Source organism: Nothoprocta perdicaria, unplaced genomic scaffold (genome assembly GCF_003342845.1).
Source record: "Nothoprocta perdicaria isolate Ctin4 unplaced genomic scaffold, notPer1 scaffold_11, whole genome shotgun sequence".
NCBI lineage: Eukaryota > Metazoa > Chordata > Aves > Tinamiformes > Tinamidae > Nothoprocta > Nothoprocta perdicaria.
Genome location: NW_020454205.1, coordinates 5,688,909 through 5,703,904, shown reverse-complemented (window position 1 = coordinate 5,703,904; position 14,996 = coordinate 5,688,909). Strand labels below are relative to the sequence as shown.

Sequence of the window (14,996 nt, the reverse complement as noted above, 5' to 3'; positions counted from 1 at the left end):
GACCTAACCCAGAGCACAGTTCCTCACATGGATGTTCCTGATGTTCCTAGCTACTTAGGTTGACTTCCATGGGATTGCTTTCGTGTTAAGAGTTACGAAGCTGGTCTTTAACGGGGAGCAACCTCTCCTTATTACAGTGGGGAAGAAACAGGAGAAGCTTTGAGTGATGTGAGGGCAGAATCTGGACCGGTTCATACTGAGAACAAACTCACTTGCTGCTTAAACAAACACACCAGCATAGACACGCTGCTTGGAGGAGGCTTGCCTTTGGCTTTTAATTCTCAGTGTATTTGACCTTCAAAAAGACTTGTAAGAATGTAATTTGCAGGTGTGCTGCATGCAGGCTCCGCTCCCTGCTTGGTCTGTGCAGCTGAGAAGCGGGAAAGCAGCGAAGCAGAGACTTGGGGGTCCCAGTGAGAAGACAGAGACCTGGCAGCCTTTGCTCGCTATATTGTTAAATATCTCTACTTAGATGCAAATGCTCATCTGACACTGCCAAACAAAGTCATGTTTCGGGAAGTAGGCGTGCAAGATAAAATCCTTTAAAAAATGACTTCTGGAGATGCTACATCCCTTTTACTTCCAGGACGAGTAGAGCTGGCTCAGTATGGCGTTAGTTGCAGACTGAGCGTCAGCTCACCTAGGATTTTTGAATACAGAGGTTTTCATTTTAAGCAGAGCTTGTGCAGGAGGGCAGGAGGCCTCTGCAGTTAGAGGTTACCTCTCTCTGCAAGTTGCAGTGGGAATCCCAGCACGGAGAGCGCGCTTCCGAGAGGGTGGAAGTCAGGAGGGAAGGGGAAGCGGCAGCCAAACTGATACCTCGTGTTCTCTCCAACACAGACGCCCCTCTTCCTATGGAGGAATGAGTCTTATGTAGAAGACATGGAGTAGCCATTATATTAATAGCCCTGGAAAATGAAATTACTCCTTAGTCCTTCTAAATTGGTCATCTTTTCTGGTGTTACAATGTTCCAGTCATTATATGTAGCAGAGAGGGATTTCAGCTGTAAAGTGCTAAGATAAGTACTTTAATGTTATATATGTTTGACACCAATTCTAGCTCTTTCTGGTCTTTTTATAGGCACTGTTTTCAACCTGGGTGGTGCATAGAAAGCCTCCCAAGACAGAAATGGCTTTTTCTCTTGAGCAGCCCATGGGGACTGAAGAATGAAGGGAAAGCAAATGTCTAATCTCTCTCTCTTTCTGTCCCGAAGGCGGCCGATGCCACAAGTCATGCACTGGACGATGCTGGGGACCCACGGAAAATCACTGCCAGACCTGTAAGTGTGAAAGACTCTGAGAAATAAGGGATTTGGAAAAGGCCTAAAAGGGATCCTAAAAGGGATACACCCATTAATTGCAAAGAAAGGCAAATTCTGCCTTTCACATGATTTAAGAAATATTTTAAGGGTTTTTTTTCCATATATTTTAATGATTTATTTTTTATTTTTCCCTGTGTGAAATTAGGTTTTACTTTCCCCCCTTGTGCTCTTTAAAATTCAAGCTAGCTTAAGATTTAGTTTCACTTCTTGGTGGCAATATGGAGCATGACTCCTGAAATTATTGCTGTGCTTGTTTGTGTTGGTTGGTCTGTTTTTGGAATGCACTAGGAATGACTAAGAATCCCATAGGAGTACAAAAAACTACAAGGCAGATCCTGAGATCTTTTAGGGGGGGCCTAACACTGCAGGGATTTGCTTGCAGGAAACAATACCAAAATATTCTGTTAATTTCAGTGGAAATGGGAAGCAATAGTTACCCTGCAGACTTGTCCTCTTTATAACAAGGTATTGGAGTTAGAACTCAAAAGTGAGAATAATGACAATAATTTTTTGTAAGGGAAGTCCTAAGTGAAGGGTTGCTGACAACATCTGTCCATCCTCCTGAATTCAGAGAGCATTAAAGTGAATGGAAAAGGAGAACTGTAACGAGGGAGTTTCTTTACGTGCGTTCAGCCCATCCACACAGGCACTAAGGAGCTAGAAGTGCAGTCGCAGTGTTAGCGAAATAAAAGAGGAGACAGTTTAGAGCTGTCTTTTCCTACAAGGTTCTTCCCCTCCCACAGGCGTGGAGGAACCTTCTACATTTCCCATCCTTGCAGCCTAGCGTGGTGGAAATGCATTGGGATTACTGGCACTGCTCTTATTGGGAGATGGAGTGGTTGCTGGTGCCTCGCTCTTCCAGCCTGTGCTTGTCTCCTGGCTGAGCCATTCTGAGCAGATACAAGGGGACCTTCTGCTCAAAATAATTGTTCTAAGAACCTGGATAGGTTTACACACTTGAGTAGGCTTATTCAGGCCTTGGAATAATTATGTGGTTAGTTCATGAGAGAATATTTTACTGCTTTTGCTGTTGTCTAAGGATAATATCCACGTTCAGGCCTTGGCTCCAGGCTCTAGAGCACCATGTAGAGTTGCTGAGTCCTGCTGGACTCTGTGGCTGCAGAGGTCCATGCTGCAGGAGCAGCCTCCCTGGTCTCAGCTGCTACGGAGTCAGCTAAAGCCAGCAGCTTAGCAGAGCTGTGCAGTGGGTTTAGTCCTGGAGTGACATCCACCTCTCTTCACGACTGCCCTTTCAGGCTGGAGCAGTGGGGACATGCCAAGGCATGAGTGTGGAATTAAAATAATAAAAGTATATAAAGGCATCGGCTGTCTGACTTCCAGGAAGATGTACAGATCATAGGTATCTAATTTGAAATAGCCACTCTCTGCCCCTTGCCCTTTCACCAGCATCATTCCCTGCAGCCTCTGATGCTCAGGGACAAGGAGTTAATTTTGTTGCACGCTTCGCTTTTCCTTCCCTGACCTCACGCCGCCTTGGGTAAACATCAGATTTAAAGAAAAGATTGATGTGATGTTAGGTTGGCACCAGGCCTTTCTTCATAACCTTCAGTGTGCTTTTCCCAAACTTGTTTTGCTGCAGATTGTTTGTGGCAAAGAACAAGAGTATGAGCAGGGACTCAAAACATGAAAATCCAGGCAGCGCGGTGCTTTTGCTGCCTTCATTTCTGACTTAAAAAACATGCCTGACTTTCAAGCTCATAAATGATATTCTTAGATACAAGCTGGAGCCGGGATGAATGGTATCACAAAAACAGTATATACCCTAACCTAGTCACCTTGAAAGATGCTCGTCTTTCAAACGTGCAGGAAAATGACTCTACGGTGCTGCAGTCCAAAGTCAAAATAGTTTGTTGCTAGAAACAGAACTCGGAGATGTCTGTCTGCATTTTAATAAATTCTTATTTTTTATTGATCCACTGAAGCCAAAAAATGTAATGAGACCCCCTCCTAAGATAAGTTTTAAATTATTTTCCTGGGAAAAGGATAAAAACTGAAAGATCTTAATCCCCGTCTTTCATTTCAAATTACATATGGAAAAAAAAAAACAACGGGATCCTTTTGTTTTTGCATGTATATCACCTAGCTAGCTGTTTCTTATGCTGCCTTCCAGCTATGTTTCTCTCTGTGTTTATTCAAATCTGTCTAAAATACCACCTGCATCTGAGTCTGTCTAATGTACCCCTAAATGTGAAGTGAAAATTTATGTATATAAGAAGGCAATTAATAGGAAATTTAAAATAAGCTGTTCCATTTAGGGGTAGAGAGGAGAAGTTCAGGATACTATATTACATATTTAGCGATCTGTTTCTTATAATTAGAATATTAATAGATATTAACACCAAACACTTAAAAGTTAGAGGATAGTCTTTGTTTCACTATCAGGAAGGGCTTAAGCTGGAAGTTGTTAAAAAGCATTTTTAAAGGGGCATTTGTCATACACTAAGCAGGATGTCAGCCATTTGAAATTTAAACACACAGGGACAAAAACTTTTGGAAGTTACTGCTCAAAAATCTGCGGTTACATGATTTCTGATTTTATTCTTGCTGTATATTGAGTTGTGTTTTTTCCCTTCTCTTATGAAAAGAAATTGAAACTTTTATAAATTAAATACATTGTTTTATTAAAATGATAGATTATGCACTTTGTCCTAAAGGGACTTACCTTAAAAAAAAAAAAAAAAAAAATCTAATTTAAAATATAGCTCCAACTAAGGGAAGGCAAAAAGCCTCTAAATCATGTAAGGAAGAGAAGCAATGAGCAAATGTGAAATGCTGCGTGTCTGTACAGGAGTTTGGCCTGAGCATAATTGTATTTATGCAGTCTTTGTGCAGCTGATGTAGCTTAGGAAAAGAAGGTGCCGATGCAGTAAGTACCCAATTAGAGCAAAAAAAAAGCCGAGCAGCAGCCTGGTGGGGGAGATGGAAAGAGCTGAACCAGCAGCTTCGATCAATCAGGGCAACCCAGCATTTTTGCTTCAAGCCAGCATCTTTAATTAAAATCCTTGTATTTCACTAATAACTTTGCATGTTCATAAGACTTTTTCATTGATTTCAGTTACTTCCCATTTCTTCCTTCATAGATTTGTAGTGCCCTGACATAATTAAAGATTAAGGGAAACAATAAGACAGACTGATTAATTGCACACACACATGGAGTACCTCTTCCACCCACTCCCCAACATACTTTATTGCTGAAATGCTAGAAAAGGATTGGTAGATGGTGTTGTGGTGTCCCCGAAACAGGAGGCCTTGGCCAGGGTAATGTGGAGCCCCCGAGTGGTTGTGAACGTGGCTTTGAGGTGAGGGAATCCTAGGAGAGATGACTGAGCAAATATTTGGATGTCTTGGACATGAAGCAAAGAACTGGTCTTTGCATTGCACTTTTCTGGATACGCCTTAATTCGGAGCAATACAAGTTGATTACATTTGGAGGGAGGATATAGAAGATGAAATGCCGTCATTTTAAACCTGTGCAACTGGGCTTATTTTCTCTACAGTTACCCCATGCTAAAGACAGCAGGAAGCTGAACTGCTGAGTTATGTTCATGGGGACTTGAACATTGAGACCATTTCAGAACTTAGGGCCGTGGATAGTGCTGCCTTTTGCTTGCTTTGCTTCTGGGGAAAACCCTTCACTGCCAGCATGCCACTCTAGCATGATCCTTAAAAACATTCAGAGCTAAGCTTTGTGTTTTTTGTGTGTTTTCATGTAAAGTGTCACTGAATGCATCTGACAGCTCCTCTTCAGAGCTGGTCCTTAAGTAGCAGTTACGATGCAAACGGGGCGCGTGGTGAACCGGCAGATAGATGAGGGACATGGTGGCCTGCTCCTAGCGGGAAACGGTGCCATTTCTGTTGGCAGTTTGCTTTCCCAGAAAAAAAAAATAAACAATTAGGCAAGAACAGCAGCCTTTCAGCCTGTAAATTTTGCAAATTGCTTGGTAACCCTATGGCCTGGGGGAAAAGGCAGGTTTCCCCATCCAGACACCGGGGCAGAGGGGTGAAGAGGGGATCGCAGCTCTCCAGAGCTGTCCCTGCAGAGAGGATGATCTGGTTTTTGAGCAGGAAACGTGCTCCAGAATAAATTGTTGTAGTCACTTAAAAATGTAAGGAATTTAGTGGGGGGGGGAAATGTTATCTATAGCAGTACTCATGGCACCAGCTTTACTGGGAGGCTCTGGAGGAGGGTGAATAATTTAGGAGATTTTGTCCTAATAGTGTGAAAACGGCTGTAAAGATCTCGGTGAATCGCTTAAGCCCATTGCTGTTGCTGGAGCTCGTTTCCTACGGCTGTTTATAAACTGGGTAGCCGTGGGAAGCACTATTATCTGCGGCACAGCTGGAAAGGAACGTGTAATCCCCAAATATACAGATCTCGGCTCCCTGAAAAGAGCAGCCCTGAGCCCACAACACGGCCGTGCCTCCCGCTTTATCCATGTGCTCCGGCTTAGCGGGGCTTGTGTGGCCGGGACGGGGCTGCTGCCTTCTCCCACGTGGGGAATTTGCTTCGCTTTTCCTCACTTTTGGGGGAGGCAGCAGTGGAGGAGGCCCAGGGCCTCGTGCAGCCTCACTTTTTCAGGTTGAAATTGCGTTGCCGCCAGGGCAACGTTCCCCACTCCACAGCACCTTCTGGTTTGCATGGCTCATGTCCGCCCCTCTTCCTCTTTTATTTTTTTTTTCTAGTGTAAATTGGATCAATCTGAAGCCTGTCCCTAGGCCCTCGGCCTCTAACTGGAGCACCTAAATAAATTAATAATACAAATTGTGCCATAACATGTGGCTTTTAGCGAGGCATCCCTGAAGTGACCTGCCCTGAGCTGGACCCTTCTGGAAGGTTCCAGCGGGCGGCACTGAGCACGTGCAGTGTGGGGCGGCTTAGATGTTAACGTTAGGTTATTACTGGTGCTTATTTACGTTATCATCTCCTAAATAAACAACCAGACTATCGAGGTGCTTGGGCATTCCTGAAATTTCTGCAGTAATTGGTGGTGCAGGGGATTCTTGCTGGCAGGTGCTCATAGAAGGAGCCCACCTCATGTTGGGGAGAAACTTGGAGGACTTTTTGCCTTCCCTGACCTCCTGAAAAATGTTTTCCATAGATCAGTGAAATACTGTGACCAAAATAATTGGTAAAGGTTAATTGTAAAAGCGTGATGTCCCTGCCACTAATCAAAATACAGCTGACGGCCCTTCCTGACGTGCTGTGAGTGGTGTGCATAGTCTGGAAAATACTAAATTATTTTCCCTCAAGGTGAAGATAAAGGCTAGAGCCTGCGACCAGGCGGTTCAGAGCTGTAATTCTTCCAAAGGGAATGGACACTTGTAGGTTTCTATCCATAAAGAGGGGTGCTCAGAGATATCAACATTACTTCTGTATGAAGATACCCCTGTGTGTAGCTTGTGTGTGAAACGTTGCTGCTGTGGGCTGGGATTCTTCCTTGCAAGGGCTTGTACAGAACAATACTATGAATTCACAGAAAAGTCAAAAGATTGTGGGTGCATGTGTATATTTATATGCATTTATGTGTAAATATTTAAAGAATGCATCTGCAAAAATATCCAAATCCTCAATGAACTTAGACATGTTGCTGAACGCTTCAACCCATTACAGCTGATTCAATATACTGTTTATTTTAAAATATGTATTATGCCTTGTGTGGTTTCCATCAGGGTGCAGTCGGGGAGCGCTCTCCTTGTTTCTCGTGATGCTGACACGCTGATTTTTCCTGCCTCCTCCTAGTAACGAAGACAGTGTGTGCGGAGCAGTGCGACGGCCGGTGCTACGGGCCCTACGTCAGTGACTGCTGCCACCGGGAATGCGCTGGAGGCTGCTCCGGGCCTAAAGACACCGATTGCTTTGTACGTGAGAGACCTCCCCCTCTTCTTCCCAGCCAGTACAGAGCAGATTCCTATGCTTTAATCCATGAAATCCACTGTTTCGATCCCTTTTAATATTTTGAGTGTATCCTCCTGGATTTTGTCTGCAAATTTTATCATTCAGTATTTTTCATGTTATATAAACATTACTTATCTCTTCAGTATTATCCATTAACAGATTTATAAGATTTACAAATACAGATTGGGAACCATTAATATGCTAATCTCTCTGATTAGTATCTTTTACTCTCCAAAGTTAACTTTTAGAGGTGATAGGGAATTTTTGAAAGTATTTAGTACTGCATTTGGGTATGACTTTATTACTACCCTGTGTGCTTTTTTGTTTGAAAGTCAGGAATACAGTGTCTGTGAAAGGTGTTTGTGTTGCTGCCAGGCTTGATTTAAAATCACCTTTGCTGCTGCTGATGCTTTTCAGTGGCGATGGAAGTAGTTTCCAATAAACCCTGCCTCAAATACATTTTAGATGAAGAGAGAGAAGACAGCTAACTTTTTCCTGAAAAATACATACTTGTAGCTGAATTTATCTTGTTGGTAGTAGGTTACTTGTAAAAAAGCCAGCAGACTTGCCCCCCTTTCTTTTTTTTTTTTTTGCAAAATGTATAGCTCATCACCCTGTACTCGAGCTTTGCTAGCGGTTACTGTTCCCATATAGCAGTAGAGGAACGTGCTGAAAGCTGAGGTATTGAACCTGTATTTTCCAAGTTCATCTTAGAACATGGTATTCCAAGTGTGAGTGCTGTACTACTGCAGCCTACAAGAAAATGAGTTCTATTTTCTGAACTGTGGCAGTTATGGGGATGCATGGGCTAAAGCCCATGCTAGCATGTTTGTTCAGATACAGCAGGGCAACACTCAGGACTCTTATTCTCATTTACTCCTGGCCCTAGAGCAATGTAAAAGAAATTCAGCAGGGGGTCAGCAATTTTCAGGACTAGTTATTACTTGCTTACTACACGCTGGGTAAAAAGTGTAACCCTTTAGACTGTAAAAAAAAAGTGGTTGGTTTTTAGCTAAAAGAGACAGCTTAATTTCTTCCCACCTATACCTCTGTGCCTTCATTCCCATAGTAGCAGCATTTAGCAGCAAATGCTAGAAGTTTGCATACATCAGTGAGGCAATTAGGGATGCATATGAAGTGCTAAATAGTAAAAATTCCTGATCCTTCTGGATGGACTGTTCCTGCAAAGTGCCATCCCTGAGTAATGTGTCCATGATGTGCTTTGTTTTGAGTGTGCATTTGCTGATCCATCATGAGAGGCGTCCTGTGCATGATAGAGTACGTGCAAGGACTGTGGAAGATATGGAAAATGTCTTGAGGAAACAAGCTAAATTAGTATTTATTAATAAGCAAAAGTAGAATTTATGACGCACTAAAAAATCCTTTAGCGTATAATGGCAGGCTTTAATAATATCCTGCTGTGAATACGGTTCTAATATTTCTAGATAAGATTCATCCTTTCTGCATGTGTTGCTGTAGAGTCATTTGTGTATTCAGTCCCAAAAGCAGGACAGTAGTTCCGTTCTGACTGAACTGCAAGCAAACGTGGCAAAGCCAAGTTTTAGAGATGGTCTCATCTCGGATTCAAAACCAGTCTGGATCTAAAGCTTGAAATGCACAGCAGGGCCTGATCTAATGCCCAGTGAAACCAGAGAAACGACAACTCCTATTCACAGAGAGGACTTCCCATTCAATTCTTAGAAAGGAATAACTGGCTGTATTTATAATCCCGGAGCTGTGAGAAACAGCTAGTTTTTGTGATTCCTTCTAAAGCACCAAAAAGGCAGGATCAGTGTGGCTTACCTGCAAGCTCAGAGGGTCACGCAGGCTAGTACGCACTGTGAGATAGTGGCTTTATCTCAGGGCTCCCTGTTTGTCCCTCTCAGCAGCAAATATTTCCTCTCCTGGTTACATTATTACTCTCTCCTTTCTGTAATCTTCTGACATGACAACTAAGCTACCTCGCTCAGACCGCTCGGGTACAGCCATGATCTGCATGGGGATGAGATCTGTTAGGAAAAGCAGGGCATTTCTTTGGCAGCTCCCTGCAGCCCTACCTAGGTGGTAGGGGCAGAGGGCTGGTTGGTATGCGTGCTGACTCCTCAGCGGGCCAGAACCACCTGCCTGTTTCTGAATCCTTGAAAGGGATCGGAAGGAGCCATCCCTAGACTCAAACTTTAAAAAGCAACCTGGCATCCGGAAGATGAGTTAATGGGGAAGCAGAATCCAGGAGCCACGGTTGCTTAAAATGCTAGAGGGATCCAAGCCAAGCAACCGCTTTCATATGCATGTGGAATTTGACACTATTTACTGTTTGTGAATTTTCTCCCTATAGTTTTTATAAATTGTGGTTATAACCATAGACACGATGTGTGGTGATAAGGAATGTCAAAATCAGTGCTTTTTTTTTTTTTTCCCCTCCTGTTACTAATTATCAACCTTGCATAGTCAATTATTTCCCCTGCATACCATTACTCTCTTTATCCACACACTTGCCTCTTCATTTGTCAGGGCCCTGTCCTCTGTCAGCTGCGGGTGGCTGAGCTTGAATGCTAAGTGATACAAAGTCCTATTTTTCTCTTCCCAGTGTGTGAAGCAACTGACCTTGTTAAACGTGCCACTTAGGGAAATGACCCCCTCCTGTGCTAGCTCAAAAGAAGCTCTTATCCCCCTGGCTTTCTAATTGGGAATTTCAGTTTTCAGCTGGACTATGGACTCACGCTGTAAGAAATCAAAAGGTTGGATGTCTAAAGAACAAGTCATTAGCATTTGTTTAGACTGACTATGATAAATAGCTGTTCACTCTTGGCGGTTTTAGATTGCCCTATCGAGTCGTGAATTAGTTGATTGCTGGTAGTAACAATAGTTATGAAACAAATTACAGTTTTGTTATGTTTTTGTAGAAAGTGTGCTAACACTGAATGGTCTTTCAGATTAAGGGGTCTCTGTGGGCTCCCTTTAATGTGCCATGTATTTGCCAAGGTCCTAGCAAGAAACTCAAATAGGCAAAAATGAAGGTTAGAAAGCCATGTAGCCCATTCCTCATCGTTGCTACTTCTGAGCAGTTTCTGAACAATCAAGACTCTGTTAAGCTAAGGAAACTTGGAAACCGCAGTGTAATGTGAGTCTCTCTTGTTTTGTTTCTTTTGTCTCTTTCTCCTTTTTTTCCTCCCCTGCCCTGCAGGCCTGCATGAATTTCAACGACAGCGGAGCATGTGTCACCCAGTGTCCCCAGACGTTCGTGTACAATCCCACCACCTTCCAGCTGGAGCACAACCACAATGCCAAGTACACCTACGGAGCCTTCTGTGTCAAGAAGTGCCCACGTAAGTGCTCCTGGCCCCGGCCCTTTTCATTTTATTTTAATAGGGGGGAGCATTCACTCGCTTTCTGTTTTGCCTGTCAGCCACTTGCTGCATTTATGTCTTTGATCGCCACTTAGGACTTCAAACATGTTACGCCTGTTAAAGTCATGCAGAAGCTATATTAAATACTGACATTGTAAAAAGATTTTTAAAATCCTGCTTCAGAAAAATAACAGTACACAGTTGGCTCCGAATGCTTTCATGATGCTCCTGCTCTTTCCTTAGTTTGGAATAGCAGTGGTTTTAAAAAGTTGACATAACCATTTTTTGAGCAGTTCTCTCTTGGTGAGGGAAAACCCTGCAGTAATAGCAACAAAACGGTCTTAAAACTCCAGAATAAAATTGCTGTGGCAAGAGAAGGAGGTGAGATTTTTATCTTGAAAAACGGGCAGGAATTAAAACAAGATTAAACACTTAGGTATTCACAATACACACTCCTGAGACACTCAGCCAGAAGACAACCCAAAATTGTGTTTAGTGTGCTCATTGTCACAGACTTCAATGTTGTAGTGTCAGCTAAGATACAGAATAAAGGAGGCAGTGTTCCTGCCCCGCTTTCAAAGCCAACGAGGTTTGTAGTGGTAGTGTGTATAATTACTCCATAGACAAATTACATATAAAAAAGAAAGGGTAATTTACAACCAATAGAACCGTAATTGATCCTAAAGCAAAATCCAAATTTGGAATCCCTATGGAGAAGTTCAGATTGACAGTAGAGTTTCGTCTGTGACTATCAAAGCCTGTTCTTCCTTGAATAAAGGTTGGATTTGGGACTCTTTTAAGCAAGATAAAATATTTTACCAAATTGATGATACCATGTGTTACTTAAGGGATGAGATTCTTTACCTTAATATTTCATTAAAGGGCCTTTTTCTTGGTTTAAACCTTCTTGTCATTGTTAAGCTTTCCATCAGGTAGGATCAGTGTAAATCCCCTCTGGCTATTGTTTTATAAGGCAAAAAGGAAATAATTGTCATAACCTTCTGCAGTACTGTATCCCAGATGTATATATTTGTATATCTGTGAAAGAGGGTAGAACATTGTGGTCTATTTTTCTATTTCTATAATATATATCCCGCATGTTTCCATTTCTATTTAATTTGCTATTTCTACTTGCTGTGACCTCTAATATCTTTGATAATAAAACCTATCAGTCGTGGAGGGGCATGGGGACTGACCATTCGTGGGTTTGTAGGTCAGCAGAAAGACATGCCTAATTTTCCTATTTAAATGCTTTTGAAAACGTTGACGTGAAACGTTACCGTGGAAGTGCTGAAGCAAATAGTAGTACAAACTGACAGAGAAGCCAAGAACACGTGTCCCAGTATTACTGCAGGTCACCTTCAGTCAGTATTTTCTGCTTTTTCAGACAACTTCGTGGTAGATTCAAGCTCTTGTGTTCGTGCCTGTCCAAGCTCCAAGATGGAGGTTGAAGAAAATGGTATAAAGATGTGCAAGCCCTGCACTGACATCTGCCCTAAAGGTAGGCAGTGCTTTAGCAAAGCTTTTCCTCAGTGTAGTCTACTTTTTTTTTTTTTTTTTTTTTTTTTTTTTTTTTGTGGAGTAAACCACTGTTACTTTGGCATTAAATATCCTCCAAGAATAAATTTTACAATATTTGATATTCACTGCCTTTGGATAGCCACAGAGCTTTCAGCTGTGTAACCTGCATGTGAAGTGTATTCTTAAACAGAGGGCAATGAATATTTATTAAGTTGCAAGGGTAATATAATCAAAAACATACACTTTTGCTTTAGAAATATGAGAGAGGGTGTTCTCTCCTTCAATTTTAGAGAAATGCAAAAGGATTCTTTATTAAACTATTTTAATGGTCAGCATTTCCTCCAGGCATGTTGGAGCTCTCCTTTGCCCCTCTGAAAGGAGGTGTCTCAGCTTGTCTCTGTAACATTAGGTCTCCATTTATTTCTTCTGTTCTCTGGCAGCATCTCTGTTTTCCCAGAATCTTCTACTTTTCTAAATGTGTGAGGATAGACAATGTTTATGCAGTTGTTCTGTTAAGACTAAAATATATAAAGGTCTCTTACAGAGACTTTCTCCCTCCGATTTGAAGGTCTTGGAAGCAACCCACTTTTCTTTTTGTTTCATTGCTTTTTGGCTTGTGAGTGGTTAAATTCACAGGTCCATCTCACTGAAGGTGGCCTGGGGGTTAGCAATGTTAGGACCTCTCAGTTTCTGCAGTGAGCAGTGCGCACACAAATGATACAGCCAGCCTGCCCTGAGCTCAGGCATCGAATATCTGCTGCAGCTGGCTTGAGTGGGAATTCGTGGAGTTCAGAACTGTGTTTGGATCCAGCGTGAAACATCGTGGTCTGTTATACCAGCCTGTGGCAGGTACCCAGCACCCAAGCAAACTGTTTGCTTTAAAAATCTGCACATACTTGTTCGAGAATATGAGTTAGGAGTGTCTTTTTAACACATTGCTCTTGCTTTAGCTATGGAGGAAATGAAGATTGGTTTCTCAAAGGCCAGCATGTTTTTGATTCGGTAATTGCTTTTCATAGTCGTTAACACAAGCTCCTTGTTCTGGCAGCTTGTGATGGCATTGGCACAGGAAGTTTGGTGTCAGCCCAGACGGTGGATTCCAGCAACATTGACAAGTTCATAAACTGCACCAAGATCAATGGCAACCTTATCTTTCTCGTTACTGGCATTCACGGGTAAGTGGCAGAATTTTAAGATGCTGTGTCATGGTGCCAGCTGAAGCTGATTGAGTCCACCTCTTAATTGTGCCTGCAGGCTTCGTTCACTGAACGGTACATCCAGGATAAATTAGTTTTTGCCTTTTGTTGTGAAGGAATACTGTTAGCCTGCTTCTTATAATTTGATTGCTGTGAAAAGAAAAAGGATGAGGTAGATCATTCTGGAAGCAGAAAACATAGCTGGTATTTGTGTTTACTTCGAGGTCTTTGGTAATGTCTTGATTAGAAAAGAGAAAAAAAGTTACCTTCCATTAGTTTTTGTGTTAAATTTCCTGTCACCAATGGTGTAGTGTGCAGAAAGTGGACAGAGCTCCTTATCTGACAGGAAATTGCCATGGTCTGGGGGACCGTCCCTGCATGCACGTGCAGCAGTGCTGCCCTCTCCTCTTTGCACCTAGCAGTACACAGTTCTTTGAAGTACGTGTTCAAATTTCAGTTGCAGAGATCTGCAAAACTAGGTGTTTATTTAGAAGCAGTATTTTGACTTAAATATGTCAGTGTAATGAATAAATCTTAATCGTAATTGAAGATGTGGGAATATAGAACATGTGTTTGAAAGTTCCTACAAGTTCTCTCTCGGAGGGAAGATAAGCTAACCAGATAGCAAATATTTCATGTTTATTATGTCTCCCGTTGAGCACGGAGCGCAGCATGAACGATTAGGGTAAAGCACAGGAAGGGAGAAGGGCTTTAATTAGGATGGTTTCAGGAATGCTGCTTCGGACTTGTGGAAGCTGGAAATGTCATGCAGGAGGTGGCACCGAGGCCTTCCTGCTCCCTGACCTGCTCAGGTGCTCCCGGGAAGCGGGCTGTAAATGTCCCAAACATCACGTTGCAGGAAGGAGGTCGGTGAATGCAGCACAAGTGGTTGGGTAACGTGAGCAGTCTGGGTGGATTTTTGGTGCATTAAGCAAAATGTAATTTTTAGTACTAGGCATTAGTTGCAATAATAATGCAAACTAATTGCAACATTATGAGACGAGTAGCCTTAATAAATCTAACCTAAATTAAAGGGAAAAGTCTTGGCAAAACCAGTGTGGAATAAAAATATATTACTCTCAATCTAAAATATGGGCTTATAAAGCAGAGTGTTGAAATATTTTTTTACACTTATAACAGTATAAGCTCAGGACACTTAAGCTGGAACTATCTAACGCTTAGTCTGTCATTCTTAATGACAAAAATAACTCCAGTCTTAAGTATCTGTTAAATTATTCCTCAGAAACTGAATATATTGTTAAAAAGAGAAGGATATTTGAGAGCTGATTAAAATAATTGTATATTTGTGGGACAGCTTTTTGTTTAAGATTACTATTATACTTTGAAAATAAGTTGTATTATAGAAATTAGATTTAAAAATAATAGTAATAAGAACATTAATGCATGTTTATGCTTGCACTCTTAATGAACTCCTGGCATGAATTCATACACTCAGAGTGAATATGAGCTTTTAAAAACAGGACCTTTCAACATTTTGCAATCTAGGGATTTATAGACCAGTGTTACGTGGGGAACTGGAAGGTGTTTTGTGTTGGCTGAGAGGAACTTGAGTAAAAGATGCTAAGAGTGGATGTTTGTGTTTTGACTGGTGACTCTGCAATTGCACTTGATCCCGCAATAATTCCATTTGCATGTGATCCTTCCCTTTCCTGAGGAATTGAGCCCAGCTCTC

At 42.0% G+C, this 14,996-nt stretch overlaps 1 protein-coding gene across 1 annotated transcript in view; it reads left to right on the top strand.

Annotated features, from left to right (window-relative positions):
• Positions 1–14,996, top strand: part of ERBB4 (erb-b2 receptor tyrosine kinase 4) — a 230,684-nt gene that overhangs the window by 92,895 nt on the left and 122,793 nt on the right. Inside the window, 5 exon segments of the mRNA XM_026048458.1 lie at positions 1,215–1,280; positions 7,084–7,202; positions 10,424–10,565; positions 11,974–12,087; positions 13,156–13,282. Of these exon segments, the coding sequence (XP_025904243.1) occupies positions 1,215–1,280; positions 7,084–7,202; positions 10,424–10,565; positions 11,974–12,087; positions 13,156–13,282 (568 nt within the window).